Genomic DNA, 14,927 nt, shown 5'->3' on the forward strand with positions numbered 1-14,927 from the left:
GCACTCGAATATACAAAAATGCTTACTAACTGAATTGTTTAGATATGAGAAAGTTACAATAATAGACTTTCTAACTATTGACCGATTGACCTCAGGTATCAAGATTAAACCCCATCAAAATAAGCTCTTTCTACCATGGAAGAGTGTGAGTTGATATATAAATTACGTATTTAGTGATGTAGTATAATTCAGAAGTTCTAAGGAATGAAAGATGGCCCTATGTGTAGCTCCATAACTATAGAACTGTCATCGAAATTTGATTGATAATTAAGGTGCGTGCGTGTGTGTGTGTGTGTGTGTGTGTGTTTGTTAGAGATAGATAACAATAAAAAGCTGCTCTCCAATAAAAAATTACACACCAGAATAATGTCCAATGCAAATTTAAGAAAATGGGTTGGTTTTTGTTTTATTGCCATTTATATTTTTGTAGGTATTCCACTGTGGTATAAGCTAACCACGGTATATAGAGCACCACTGCCAGTAAAATACATTGAATCTCTTCAGAAAAACAAATTCCAAGATATTCATCTAGTAATACCGGTGTATGTTAGGTCAGATACTTACCGGTTTCCCGATATTCATGACGCTATTCAAGTGCAGGTTAACCATTTATTAAATTCTCAAGAACAACAAATACCATGGTCTTTGCAAGTTCTTCCCTATAATGAGTCTATGCAACAGGCAAACAGTGAAGACAACCAATTTCACGTCGTTACTTTAGTGTTGGATGATTTCATCGGTTACTCATCTGCTTATGATACCAAGGAAACAATAGTATATTACGACGATGCAGCCGTCTTGAGTAATGACTTACCGTTTTTCGTTGCACAAACTTTGGTAGAACATACTTTCCAATTGGAATGGACACATCTGAATAAAACGCATGAAAGTGCTACTACGAATAACAATGTTGCCATATCCTACGATCCAAATATTCATTTAAGTATAACTTTGTTATCAGGAGACGGGAACCCAGTTGCATGGGAAATTGAGCCAACTTTAACTGATTATTTTTCACCATTTAGGAAGCTCTTATCACCATTAGTGAATCTTACAGTAGATTCATCTATTGTTTACCATAATGATTTAAATTTACATTCGTTAAATGGTTCATATTCGAATGTTACGTGGTTTGATCTCTCTCATACAATTGACCTTTCTGAACTTTCGTCCATGACTTATTATCCTGAAGATTCCGCATTGAATTTAGCTGTAGTTTTCCCTAGTGCTTCGTCAACTCCCGACGGCTTGGCATTCATAAATGGGACTCGAATTTCAGACGGTTTAAGTGCACTGGATTGGAATAGTTATCTAGTTCCGCAATGGGGGGTTATAATAATAAATAAGATGCCACTGAAACCAAATTCTGTTATTAGTGAAGACTATTTAGAACCTATGATGTATCGTTTTGCATCAGATATATTCCAGCTACTGGGATTGACAGAGGGCTCGCAAGACTTGTTATCTCCTTATATCACTATTGATTCATTTAAAAGGTTGACAACTTTACAGAATCTAGATAAATCCGTCGAAACACTGTGGTCATTAGTGAAACTAACCCAACAGTTTCAGGGCATGTCTATCCCCCATGAAGTATCTGATAATGTTTTAGAAGCTTTGGACTTAAGATTCCAAATTATTGATTTACTGAATGATCCTGGTAAGGGTGGTGATATGGTTTGGAACAATGCCCTACATTTAAGTAATGAATTGGTCAAACTATGCGAAACGGCATTTTTTAATGGAGAAATGGTTCAACAAAATTTCTTCCCGCAAGAGCATATGATTGCTGTATATCTACCATTATTGGGCCCAATATCAGCAGTCATGTTTTTTGGCTTCTACAACGTAATGAAGGAAAAAGATCACAAGAATGAAAAGAATGGAATCGAGAGAGAAGTTACTGAGGAAAAATTGGAGTTAAAGGAGGCTCAAAATTTACACGCTATTGACGGCGAAAATGAATTATGAGTATGTCATTGAAATTCGTCCACCACTGTTTTCAATGCACGCAGTGTAAGTACAAGTATGTCTATTTAAGTATATATTAGGGTATGTATAAAATTACCATAAGAAGAATAGAGGTGACTTTGTCAATACTACCATTTAGCCTTCATAAGGACGTAGTGAGTCTGCATGACTTTCAGTTCCTCTAATTCATCCAAGAATTGTAGTGTTCTAAGTCTTCTCCTTTCAGATTCGGGGATTTGTGCATTGAAAATTTCCCACATATCATCGACAGTCACATTGGGAGCTGTGGACCATCTTGAAGCGTATTTTTCTTTCGAGTTATACGTCATTAGTGTGGGCATTTCCAAATTTCTTGATTCCTTTAAGTTGGACTGCATAATGGTGCCAAACCGATCATTCGGTTGACAACCACCAATAGGATCGTACGATATCCATAGTCCGTGTACAAACCTTTCCAAGACTGTATTTATGAGTAGTTGAGCCTCGTCTTTATGCATATAGCATAAGAGACATTCAGATATCACCACGGTAGGTATATCACGGTCGGTACATGTATCTAGCAGACGAGCGGTTTCAGTAGTATTGTTCAAATCACATGCAACAAGTTTATACCTTTTCTGATCTATCAAAAGTGGTGCTGTTGCCGCATTCTCTTCTGGCAAATCAAGGGAAGTGCGCAAAATTTTACTCTCACGCAAAATATTATTCTTCAACTCTACCGAGTCACTGTAATCAATGTCTACATACGTCAGATTGGGGAACATTTGTAACAGGGGTAGCATTCGTAAATCTGAACCACAACCAAAATTCACTACCTGAACCTGTTCATTCCCATCTAAAAAATTCAGTATGGCTGCATCTATTCCCACAGTACGCAAATAAGTTCCATAATTCATCACCGGGAATGAAGATCTCATTGCTTTGTCTACTTTCCCAAAAGTACGTCTACTGAATTTTTTGAGAGTAAGCAAGTAGTCGCGATGCCATTGTGTATACTTGCTGGCCATATCGACCGAAAATCCTTGCAGGACGCTTGAGGGAAGATATCCAACTGAGATTGCTGCTAACTTGCAAGACAATGCATCGTAGTCAGTTTGCTGTATGATTCTCTCCATAACGACTCGTATGTATCTTTGTCATCTAGTCCTGCACAATCACAAGGACCCTAGCAGATGTTCTTTTTCCCCTATCTTTCCAACTCTTGATTTTTCAGCCTTTGAACTTAGGCGCAGGGCGCAATTGTGCAGGACCCATTCTCCTTGCTTGACCATTTGATGAACAAAGAAATGCGTCTTATCAGCGGACATGCACTGAATAGTTTCAGCAAATTTCTCATCGATTGATATCACAGGATGCAGTAGCAGCAGAATCATTTATTATTTCCGTACCAACTAAAAACATGGCCACCGTTGTACTAAATCCTGTAAGGCTCGTTCCTCCTTTCTTGCATTTCCCGCTAACTTGAATTCTGCCACCCGATCACAATGGTGTCTTGCGAACTCTTTCCCAAACTAATGTAGCTCTTATCTTTGAACCTGACTGCTTCTTATGGTATCCCATCTTGATACCCCCACGCCGCCGCGACAGGCCCTGGACGCCAGCCGTTGCGTTGCATTTGGCAAAGTCATTTACTTGCCAGGCCTCAACGGTGCATAGAAGAAGGTAGCTACGTCTTGAAAGAGAGTGATTTGTTTACACGTCTGTGCAGCGCATACGCAGAGAAACATACAGCAGTTATAACCACTGTGGCAAACGCATATTTTTTCATAGCCTATACACTTACAGAATTAGTGCCGCTTCTCTTCTCTTCTCTTCTATCTTCCCCTTTTGGTTCAGTGTAGTAGTAATTTGGGCGGTAGCTATTGCGACAGCAGGGAAACTATTAAATTGAATACAGTTCAAATCAAGACGGAAATATCTAATTCTGTTTCACCGACTCCCGCTTATTTCAGGGTCGTATATTTTACTAGTAAGCGTTATGGGTAATTCTAGTTCGAAACAGCATGCTAAGCGCAGTAACAAGAAGGAGGACCACGAAAGTGACAAGAAGAAAACACTAGACCTTCCACCACTGACTAAGTCTGATACCACACATTCACTGAAGTCATCGAGGTCGATTAGGTCGCTGCGGTCGAAACGCTCAGAGTCGTCGTTGGCATCCAGTGCTCAGGCTCAAACCCAACCTCTCTCGCGAAAATCTTCTACTCTTGGAAGCAGTAGTCGCAGTCGTAGGCAATCAGGCAATGGCCTAATCACAACTTCCAATAACCACCACCTAAATTCGGTACCTAGTTCATCAAGGAGGCTTTCTTCTTCTTCGAGAAGGTCGAGCATGGGGAATAACAACAATTCGGAATTGCCCCCGTCAATGATCCAAATGGAGCCTAAATCGCCCATTTTAAAGTACGGTACAAATATGCATTCCACTAGCTCCTTCAACTCTTATGAAAATGCATTGACTGATGAGGATGAAGATGACGGCTGTGAGAGCCCCTCAATGGCTAAAGTTACTCGTATCAACACTAGTTCTTCCGCAGATAGAAGCTTTAAGCATAGTCCCTCAGGGCGTCACAATTCATTACAACCAGAGAAAAGTACGACCGGATTTTCCTCATCTTCCTCCAAATTTCGCAGAAAATCGGATAATTCGTTACCATCGAATTATACTTCAAACGTGAAGTCAATCGGAAACGGCGGTGATTATTTTCTAAACAGATCAAACTCACATGCATCATCCAGGAAATCGTCATTCGGCTCCACAGGGAACACAGCTTACAGCACTCCACTCCATTCTCCCGCACTGAGAAAAATGAACTCTAGGGACAACGACAATAACGAAGGCAACATGGACGATAAAAATTCATCACCCATCCCTAATCTAAACATAGATAAGCCTTCGTCATCGTCGTCGTCTGCTTCAAGAAAAGAATATTTAAGTGCTTACCCAACGCTTGTTCACAGAGATTCATCTTCCTCACTTAGTCCGCGGGGCAAGGGACAACGATCATCGTCTTCCTCTAGCTCAGGTCAAAGAATATATGTGTCACCACCATCACCCACAGCCAATTTCGTCCGTGGGAGCTCTATAGATGGTGATGAGGAGTCCAAGACAAATACTTTGGTGGAAATGAAAAGGAAAAAACCAGTTCGTCCGATTGACATAGATGAAATTATCCAGAAACTACTAGATGCTGGTTACGCTGCAAAAAGGACCAAGAATGTTTGCTTGAAAAATTCAGAAATTATTCAAATATGCCATAAAGCTCGTGAGTTATTCCTTGCCCAGCCCGCCCTTTTAGAATTATCTCCTTCTGTGAAAATAGTAGGTGATGTTCATGGCCAATATGCTGATCTTTTGAGGCTCTTTACTAAATGCGGATTTCCCCCCATGGCAAACTATTTATTTTTGGGTGATTACGTGGACCGCGGTAAGCAGTCTCTGGAAACCATTTTACTATTATTATGCTACAAGATTAAATATCCTGAAAATTTTTTCCTTTTAAGAGGCAACCATGAATGTGCTAATGTGACAAGGGTCTATGGATTTTATGATGAATGTAAACGACGTTGTAATATCAAAATTTGGAAAACCTTTATTGATACTTTCAATACATTACCTTTGGCTGCCATCGTCACGGGGAAAATATTCTGTGTTCACGGTGGTCTGTCACCTGTTCTAAATTCGATGGACGAAATTAGACATGTTAGTAGGCCTACTGACGTGCCTGACTTCGGGTTGATTAATGACCTTCTGTGGTCCGATCCTACAGATTCCTCGAATGAATGGGAAGATAACGAGCGTGGCGTCAGTTTTTGTTATAATAAAGTGGCTATTAATAAATTCTTGAACAAATTTGGTTTCGATTTAGTGTGTAGAGCTCATATGGTCGTGGAAGACGGTTATGAATTCTTCAATGACAGAAGCTTGGTCACAGTATTTTCTGCCCCGAATTATTGCGGTGAATTTGACAACTGGGGTGCCGTCATGACGGTTAGCGAAGGGCTTCTGTGTTCCTTTGAATTACTAGATCCGCTAGATAGTGCTGCTTTGAAACAAGTGATGAAAAAGGGTAGGCAAGAACGCAAATTAGCCAATCGTTGAGAAAATCGAATGTATTTTGCAGTTGGTAAGGTCATCGAGGACTCTCTTTCGTTGTTTTCCCCTTTCTTTTGGCTCCATGATGTTGTCACGACTGTCTCACGCTCATGTTACTAGAACCTAAATAAAATAAATATTAATATTATTCAATTCTACTTTCCCTTTCTGTTGATATTCAGTGAATTTTAAATTTATTGCCGGCTTTTCGTGTTTACTCATTGCCGGCTTTTTTCATTGTTCGCTATTACCTTAATAAAGTTCCTGGTTAAGCCCAGGAAATTTCAAAATTTACATACCAAAGGAAAGTTGAGAAACTACAAGAAGAGAAACATCCGATCAGAAAAGAACTTATCCAGGTTCTTGTCAACACTACAAGCCCAAAACTAAATAATTAATATGTATACAAAGGAGTACTACTGGTTTTCACAGTATATGATAATAACAAGTACTTTAGTGCTTACCATAATATGGTCAATACTACCACCGTCGCTGGGTGAAGCTGTGCCACAACAGTTTATCAGCACGATATTAGACATTTTTCCACAGAGAAGATGGATAATTACCTTCGAGAGTATAATGTTAATGGGCATGCTATGCACCTACATCGGCCTCTTAATGTATAATGAGGACATGTTAACGCCACCGCTAGATTCTCTGTCTACAGTAACGGATGCCGGTGGTCAGCTTATCATAGAAGATGACGCAGATGTGTTCATCAAGAAATGGGCATTCAAAGAGACCAGTGGAATTTACGATCTGCCTCTGATGGATGCCTGCCAACTTCTATACCTATATGACAGCGACGATACCACCCTATAGCCTTTTTCTCAGCACCCCGACCAGATAGACAAAATCAGAACCATGATATCATACTAAATGCATATACAAGGTGATATACAAACTCGTAATAGGAACAGCACCCAGGAGTGATTTGTTGTGGGTGCTCTAACAGTTGCTTTCTCTTTATTGTATATTGCATTTTTCCGATCGCGTGTAAGATGATTCAAGTCACGTGCAAACAGCTTTTACGCTAGTGATTCATCTTATACATCTTTTACGGGTCTTGATAAAGGCATATGGCTACCGCAACGTATGCACTTAGCATGCCATTATATGGTGAGGCTACAATGCTCCATCTTTTTGTGGTTATTATTGTGTTACGTTGGCGACCCCCATACACACTTTCCGGTGACTGCGGGAGGTAGTTGAAATCAAAAAGAATATTCAAAAGATATATATAACGCAGGAGGCAAGAAAAGAATTAGAGATATAGGAAGATCATGGTAGATACAAACAGGGCTTAAGGAAGACGATGGCTCGTATTGTCCGGGACGTAGATCATCTAGTAGGGGTCCTGATGCTGGCCGTGGTGGTGGTGTTTTGGGTTGGCGCTTCGTGTTTGACTAATCAATTGTTCGAGACAAATGCTTACAATAAACCGTTCTTCCTTACTTATTTGAATATATCGTCTTTTGCTCTTTACTTGATGCCAGACTTGTGGAGGAAAATCCAGTTGAGGAGGAAAGCCCTGCAAGAGCAGAGAAATCGAAGATTACCTATTCACACACAAGAATCTTTTCCAGAGCTTTTACCGTTGATAATTTCTGCCTCTCCAAATTCTCCTTCTCACTCTTCTTCTTCTTCTTCCTCAACAGTGGATTTGAGAGTGAAGGATACGATGAGATTGAGTCTACTATTTTGTGTCCTGTGGTTTGTGGCGAACTTGGCGGCTAACTCTGCTTTGTCGTATACCACAGTGGCATCATCGACGATTCTTTCATCTACATCCTCATTTTTCACTTTATTTCTTGCTGTTAGTCTGGGAATCGAAACTTTCTCAATGAGAAAACTACTGGGATTATTCGTGTCTTTGTTTGGAATTATCCTGATTGTAATGCAATCTTCTAAGCAACAGGATTCTGTGAGTGCTTCTTCTTTTTTGATAGGTAACACTTTAGCACTACTGGGGTCATTCGGTTATAGTGTTTATACAACACTTTTGAAATATGAAATATCATCTAAGGGTCTCCAGCTAGACATTCAAATGTTTTTAGGTTATGTTGGTATCTTCACGTTTCTGTTATTTTGGCCGGTTTTGATAATTCTGGATATCTCACATTTGGAAACATTTGAGTTACCAAATAACTTTCGCATATTATCTATGGTCTTACTAAATTGTATCATTATCTTTGTTAGTGATTATTTTTGGTGTAAAGCCCTTATTCTGACATCTCCCTTAGTGGTTACCATTGGTTTGACATTTACCATTCCGTTCGCTATGCTTGCTGATTATGTATGGCGGAACACGTCTTTTACATCTTGGTATATTGTCGGTGTTTTCCTCATTTTTATTTCATTCTTTCTGGTTAACCATCAAGGAGAGTCTGCCCCCGAAAATGGCTATGCTATTATTGAAAAAGACCCGTCCTAACTCCTAATATAGTATTTCTTCCTTTTATGCTAATGTACACAAATTTATATTTTACGTTTCTATTTTATATATTCAAAAGCAAATTATCGATGCCCTGTTTTTATAGTATTTCTTGACCTCATCAATATTTTTTTATGTCTATTATTCATCTAAAAAATGATTCTAAAAGGGGAAATAAAACAAATAAAAAAGTTCCCAGAAAATAGACTCCATCTGAATCTGATAAAAAGAAAGTCGTAGGAAAAAGACGGATTACCAAATCTTCTATCTGGTGTTGTTCTTTTATTGCGTGAATGACGACTTTATTACAGCTTCTGTCAAATTATTATAAGGCTAAATTAGACTCAGAACGAATATACAACGAATACGTTCAATCACAGTATGAGTTTGCGTCTTTGGTCAAGTCAAATAACAATAGAGACGATCAGCATCCAAAGAAGACAGTTGATGAAACACTGTTTTTACAGAGACAAATTGCCCAGTTGAATAAGCAATTGCAACTTTCATTTCAAGAGAATGAAAAGCTATCAAATGTACAGAAGAATCAAAAGGCGCTCTACCAAAGTAAGTTATCCAGTAAGGATACACTCATTGATGACTTGAAGCTAAAACTAAAAGTCGAACAGATACCTGTAGACAGACATAGTAAAGAAAAGACACCTTCGACGGGTTCTAATGAACAACAGCACGGTGTAAGAACGGCTGGCCCATCAAACCCCAGAATTCATCTTCTTTCACCAATTGTAAATCGTGATAAAATTTATAATCAAAAGAAACACCAAAGTGGCAATGAACCTGATTCTCCTACATCAAAGAGAAAGTCAAAAGGGCTGCGATCTCTATTGAGCTCAGGTAAGAACACAATATTTGATTCAATATCCAAGAATCTTGACGATGAGATTAATGAAAATGGGCCTATCAGAAATGATTTCACCATTTTTAAAACATCTGATAAGTCGCCATCAGCATCGTTAGAGCTTCAGAAACCCTCAGAATTGCATAATGAAAAGAATAAAATAGTAACTAAAGATGATTCACTTCACTCAAAGGATAAGCGGGACAAGCTGTCATCCAGGAAATTGGATAACATTGAACTCTCAAGTGTTGTTGACTCTACAATAACGTCATCGAGAAGTTCTACTGCATACGCAAATGATGTTTTGGGGAATAGAGACTACAACCATGGGATTACTAATCTTAAAAAAATCAGCACTTTGACCACTTCTCCTGTTAAGAGTAGCACCGCTACGAATAAGAAAAGAAAACTCACAAGACAACGTATTACCACATTACCCAATTCAGATGAAGAATTAAGCAACGATATGAACGTTGATGAGTTCATGTGAAGAGATGGCACATCCAAGCTTCCCCATTGTACATACCAACAGTTTTAGCATTTTCTCCTACATATACTACTATAAATTCTGTCTCAGACCACTTAGCTTATATTTCAAGTCTGGCAATTTACTTGTTTGAGGTATCCAAAAATTATATTCATTATACAGCTGGCTCAATTCCTCATCAGGTAAGTGCAACCTAGTTTCTTCAATGAAACCTTTTATGCAGCAAAGTAAATGAAATGGATTTTTACCGATATGGTTTATTTCAAATGGCGTTACCTTAATTATTTGTTGTTTTTCTTGCGTGTCCAACGTTTTTGAAGTGAATGTTATTGCGATTTTGTAAACATTACTGTCTTCGTAAACAACAGAATATCAATCACTCAAAATAGGTCCCATAAAGGATTGACTTAGTTCTGTTATCATGGCATGATCAGAGTATCCCAAATTTATCAATTTCACCAATATCTCAATAACATGGATGAGATATACGGGGTATTGGTGGCCCATACAAGGTACATATAAGGCTCTAAAAATATTCGGATGTTGCAAGAAAATGCACAACGAGGAATAAAGAGGCACCACTTGATCGTTCAAGGAGCCAATCATGGAAATTTTGAGGTCTGCATTAACCAAAATATTCAGTGCCGTTAAGAACTGTTGAGACAATTTAAAATTGCGATTCTGAAATTCAAATAGCTCACGTAATGAAGGCCTTGCTAAGTTTTGGTAGATTTTGATGATTTTGTTTTCAAAAAATTCGAGCGAGGGGGTATTCATTATACCCGCCATACATGCTAAGCCAATTTGTTTCTTAAACGTTTCATGTATGAATCCTTCTTGTTTGTTATGAATATCCTATCCTTTATTTACTTGGGTTATGCAGTTAGATAATAAGTATGGCAAGAGCAATACTGAAACAGAACATCCTTGTGAATGTGGTACAGAGAAAATGATGCCAGCACTGTTTATTTCTTCTTTCCAATTCCTTAATAATTCAGTAAAAACTTTATTCTTTTCATAATACAATCATTTTTATGCAGGGAAATTGTGCCTATCTGAATTGAGATTTTTAATTTTTGAAAATAATCGTAAACAGCCAGGTCTGCATTATTGATGAATTTTTAAGATGTAATTCTTGGAGTTCCAATCAAGGACCTAATGATTCCTTTAGGAAAGAAGCGAAGAATGCCAATAAGTAGAACTCTCAAGGGTACAGTCTTTTGATGTGTTTTTTCACATAGTAAAAAATTTGGATTATATATAAACGAGTGTTTTGGTTTATCTTAGAGATACGTAGGAACTTCATGGTAGATTGCCAAAAATTTCATACAGGAAAGATATTCAGGGAAGGCGTTATTATACCATCCTTGTTTCGCTTTTCCTTAGCCGTTTCCACCTGAAATAAACACATTCGCTGGAAGTGAAGCACTTGTCTGCGCCCAACTTCTGGTAATCCATTATGATATTTGCTCAGTACCCGATCAGCTATTTCACTACATTGTTTTCTATAAAAGCTTGTATTTTCGGAGTTATAAAAATGTGCCGTTTAACACAAGTAAAATAGCCGTTATATAAGAATTTCTCTTACTGAACAATACTACTGCTGAAGAATATTGGCTTATTTTTTTGTCCCTGTTGCTGGCAGATCGAAAAAAATTGATTTTGCAATTATGCTATAGACCAAAACCAAGTAATAGTGGATGATCTTATTTTCTTGTCAGCAAAGTATATGTGTGATTCTTCAGGCGACTTTCGCACGCGTTAATGAGGGACATTGAAAAATCAGTTGGCAAGTGCTTTCAGTGAGTAAACGTGACACAAATAAAGCACGAATACATCACAATTATCATCGGAGAATAACTGAAGCTCTCACCACAAGGTTACTTATACTTGTACACGTTTTTACTCTTCAGTATACAGCAATGAGCGGTCAAGAAAGTATATCTAATAATAACTCTGACTCATTCGTTATGTCATCCCCCAACTTGGGCTCTCAAGAATCTTCCATATCACTAAGTGATGTGAAGAAAAGCACTAATAGTCGGAGTTCATCATCTTCAGGGTCATTGAAAGGCCCCTTTCTCTCCAAACAAGTACAAGAGCTATTAGAAGGAGCTAATAAATACGATCCAAAATGTGGCTTATCCTTGCCTCGAGGATTTTTGAGAGATAGAAGCTCCAAATCTAAAGACAATGGATTGGCTCCACTTGTTGAAAAGGTTATACTTCCCACTCGTAAAAGAACTAGTAGTAGAAACACAACGAAGAAATTATCTACCACTATAAAGAATGATGTAAAGAAACCAAGAACAACAAAGGGAAAAAGGAAAAAAAATGGGCCCAGAACTCAGGATAAACATGCATTAATTCCAAAGCAAGAGGTAAAATCTGCACTAAAAAGGAAGCACCGCAATGAATCCAACAAAAGCAAACAAAACAGAAAGAAGAATACTCCGTCAACATTTGTGGATTGGAACGGTCCATATTTACAGTTGCAGTATCCATTATTTGATGTGGAGTATTTACGATCACACAAGAGGTATTCTGAAACTCCCATACCATCCATCAGTTTAAGGACAAATTCTCCACAGCCAACAAGCTTACTTCCAGAAAATGAGATATCTTCAACTACTACCGCCAAGTTGCAGAGTTTTTTATTTCCAAACTATATGGAAGAGTACAAAATTGACTTTAAAAGAACGGCTGCTATTTATAATCCAATGAGTGAAATTGGTAAGTTAATTGAATATAGTTGTCTGATCTTCTTACCCTCACCATATGCTGAACAAATGAAAAAAACAGTACTGCCAAACCTAAACACATCGTTCGACAATTCTGATACGGAGGGTTTTGTGCATGCAGTAAATTCATACAATAAAATGATTCGCCAGATACCTAGGTCAAGGATAATAGACCATTTAGCGACACTCAATAAAATTCCACGTTCATTTATCCATGATTTTTTGCACGTTGTGTATACCAGAAGTATCCACCCACAGGCAAATAAATTAAAACATTACAAAGCATTTAGTAATTATGTTTATGGAGAACTTCTACCCAACTTCTTATCTGACGTATACCAGCAATGTAGATTGAAAAAGGGTGATATTTTCATGGATCTTGGTTCAGGAGTAGGGAATTGCGTGGTACAAGCAGCGCTGGAGTACGGATGCGATTTAAGTTTTGGATGTGAAATCATGGAGGATGCTAGTGATTTAACTATACTTCAATACCAGGAACTAATGAAGCGATGTAACTTATTTGGGATGCATTTAAACAACGTAGAGTTTTCATTGAAGGAAAGTTTCGTGGGTAATAAACGCGTTATTGAACTAATTCCTCAGTGCGATGTTATCCTCGTAAATAATTTCTTATTTGATGAAGAATTAAATAAAGAAGTCGAGAAGATACTTCAAACGGCAAAAGTCGGATGTAAGATCATTAGTCTGAAAAACTTAAGGAGCCTTGCTTACCAGATAGATTTCTACAATGTTGAGAACATTTTCAATCGGCTGAAAGTGCAACGGTTTGATCTTAAAGAGGATAGTGTTTCATGGACACATAGTGGAGGAGAGTATTACATATCCACGGTGATGGAGGATGTCGATGAAAGTTTATTTAGCCCCACTGCAAGAGGTAGGAGAAACAGAGGAACACCGGTGAAGTATAGTAGGTGAAACACTAAAAAAAGTCTGTAACGAGGAGTACGAATAATTAAATACAAAAATAACGTGTATACACAAATGTAACTTATAAAACTAAAAGGCCGGAGAGAGAGAATAAGAGTAGGTAACAATAAAGGATAGGACACCTTGATCGGCTGTCTTGAAAATAAAGATCCAGTCTATATTGAGAGAAGAAATTGAAGCGAAAGAGTGGTGAAATTCCAAAAAAAAGAAGAACTGAAAAGGCAGAGGATAAATCAGGAGTGTAATAAGGAGAAGATAGGGGCAGATAGTTTTTCTTCACCATGTAAACTATCTAGTGTCAGTACAAAATCATATTCCAGAATATGAGCACCAACATGTTTGATAAGGTCGCCCGTAGCTGATGCGGACATACCAGTGGCAAGAACATCATCCACAATAACTACATTAGAATCAAAAGGTATAGCTTCAACCTGCATTTCAAACGTTTCCTGATGATCCAGTTTTGTGAACGTCGCGGTGGCACACTCGCCTGGTAATTTCCCAGCTCTTCTTATGGGTACAAATCCAACTCCCAGTGCTAAAGCCAGAGATGGCCCAAAAAGAAGACCTCTGGCTTCAATACCCGCGATATAATCGATTTTTTCTTTTCCAAACTTTTCTTCTAAATGCGTTTTGAAAGCATTTATCAGCTTCTTGAACAGTACGGGGCTGCCGATAATAGGTAAAAAATCTTCAAACTGCTCTCCCTCTAAGGGAAAGTCAGTAAATCGCTTGAAAGCACTTTTCATTTCCTTTGCGTGAGATTCAGAAACGGACATGGTGGAAGAAAAGTAAGCAATTGAGTAAGCATATACACTCGCTCCTTATTTACAGAGAACGAAATTTTCTGAATGATTACTATGCACAGGTATGGATGTGTAAGAAACCTGTTCTACACCTCTAAGATATATATCTATATAAGTATATATGTATATGTATATACATATATATATTTACTCATTTTCCGTAGGTTAAGGACAGCAAAATATTCCTACAATGTAAGAACTACTGACTAATGCAAAGTTTCAAGAAAGTTCCATCGCAAAGACGAGAAAACTGGAAAAAAAATAAAAAGAAAAAATAAAAAACACTCACAACCTCCGATTACATAACCTTATACAGAATTACAATACCATTCTTGACATCATCACCACGCCATCGCATGCTCACGTGACCCTCTCGCGTGCCTTAAAATACAGCCTTAAACGCAATCTCATTCGCGTTCTGTGGAATTTGTCTCGGACTACAAGTTCGGCATGCGTCACCAGTGACCGTCCGTACCGCCCTGCTTCCGGTTTTTATCTGGAAATCCGACTGGTGAAATAAACTTCTGGGTTTAGGCCCCGGAAAAATAGTTAAACCAAAACTGGAAAATGGAGCCAGAAATGGACAGG

General features: G+C 38.2%; 9 protein-coding genes across 9 annotated transcripts; 6 read left to right on the forward strand and 3 right to left on the reverse strand.

Moving 5' to 3' along the window:
- Nucleotides 1-366: 366 nt before the first annotated feature.
- On the forward strand, nucleotides 367-1,971 carry GPI17 (GPI-anchor transamidase GPI17; the record flags this gene model as incomplete). The annotated part of the gene is made up of 1 exon (XM_056221632.1): nucleotides 367-1,971. One exon carries the CDS (start codon nucleotides 367-369, stop codon nucleotides 1,969-1,971), a length of 1,605 nt encoding a protein of 534 aa, XP_056081403.1.
- Nucleotides 1,972-2,099: 128 nt separating this feature from the next.
- PPM1 (leucine carboxy methyltransferase) lies at nucleotides 2,100-3,086 on the reverse strand (the record flags this gene model as incomplete). Its single annotated transcript, XM_056221633.1, has 1 exon — nucleotides 2,100-3,086. The coding sequence occupies one exon, from the start codon at nucleotides 3,084-3,086 to the stop codon at nucleotides 2,100-2,102; it is 987 nt and encodes a 328-aa protein (XP_056081404.1).
- Nucleotides 3,087-3,949: 863 nt separating this feature from the next.
- PPZ2 (salt homeostasis regulator) lies at nucleotides 3,950-6,073 on the forward strand (the record flags this gene model as incomplete). Its single annotated transcript, XM_056221634.1, has 1 exon — nucleotides 3,950-6,073. The coding sequence occupies one exon, from the start codon at nucleotides 3,950-3,952 to the stop codon at nucleotides 6,071-6,073; it is 2,124 nt and encodes a 707-aa protein (XP_056081405.1).
- Nucleotides 6,074-6,466: 393 nt separating this feature from the next.
- Nucleotides 6,467-6,889, forward strand: GPI19 (phosphatidylinositol N-acetylglucosaminyltransferase GPI19; the record flags this gene model as incomplete). Its single annotated transcript, XM_056221635.1, has 1 exon — nucleotides 6,467-6,889. One exon carries the CDS (start codon nucleotides 6,467-6,469, stop codon nucleotides 6,887-6,889), a length of 423 nt encoding a protein of 140 aa, XP_056081406.1.
- A 493-nt stretch (nucleotides 6,890-7,382) lies between these two features.
- On the forward strand, nucleotides 7,383-8,501 carry THI74 (Thi74p; the record flags this gene model as incomplete). Its single annotated transcript, XM_056221636.1, has 1 exon — nucleotides 7,383-8,501. The coding sequence occupies one exon, from the start codon at nucleotides 7,383-7,385 to the stop codon at nucleotides 8,499-8,501; it is 1,119 nt and encodes a 372-aa protein (XP_056081407.1).
- A 293-nt stretch (nucleotides 8,502-8,794) lies between these two features.
- LRS4 (Lrs4p) lies at nucleotides 8,795-9,847 on the forward strand (the record flags this gene model as incomplete). The annotated part of the gene is made up of 1 exon (XM_056221637.1): nucleotides 8,795-9,847. One exon carries the CDS (start codon nucleotides 8,795-8,797, stop codon nucleotides 9,845-9,847), a length of 1,053 nt encoding a protein of 350 aa, XP_056081408.1.
- Nucleotides 9,848-10,216: 369 nt separating this feature from the next.
- Nucleotides 10,217-10,621, reverse strand: SMKI04G6360 (uncharacterized protein; the record flags this gene model as incomplete). Its single annotated transcript, XM_056221638.1, has 1 exon — nucleotides 10,217-10,621. One exon carries the CDS (start codon nucleotides 10,619-10,621, stop codon nucleotides 10,217-10,219), a length of 405 nt encoding a protein of 134 aa, XP_056081409.1.
- Nucleotides 10,622-11,766: 1,145 nt separating this feature from the next.
- DOT1 (histone methyltransferase DOT1) lies at nucleotides 11,767-13,521 on the forward strand (the record flags this gene model as incomplete). Its single annotated transcript, XM_056221639.1, has 1 exon — nucleotides 11,767-13,521. One exon carries the CDS (start codon nucleotides 11,767-11,769, stop codon nucleotides 13,519-13,521), a length of 1,755 nt encoding a protein of 584 aa, XP_056081410.1.
- A 245-nt stretch (nucleotides 13,522-13,766) lies between these two features.
- Nucleotides 13,767-14,312, reverse strand: APT2 (adenine phosphoribosyltransferase APT2; the record flags this gene model as incomplete). Its single annotated transcript, XM_056221640.1, has 1 exon — nucleotides 13,767-14,312. One exon carries the CDS (start codon nucleotides 14,310-14,312, stop codon nucleotides 13,767-13,769), a length of 546 nt encoding a protein of 181 aa, XP_056081411.1.
- Nucleotides 14,313-14,927: the final 615 nt, after the last annotated feature.

Source organism: Saccharomyces mikatae, assembly GCF_947241705.1.
Source record: "Saccharomyces mikatae IFO 1815 strain IFO1815 genome assembly, chromosome: 4".
NCBI classification, from domain to species: Eukaryota; Fungi; Ascomycota; class Saccharomycetes; order Saccharomycetales; family Saccharomycetaceae; genus Saccharomyces; species Saccharomyces mikatae.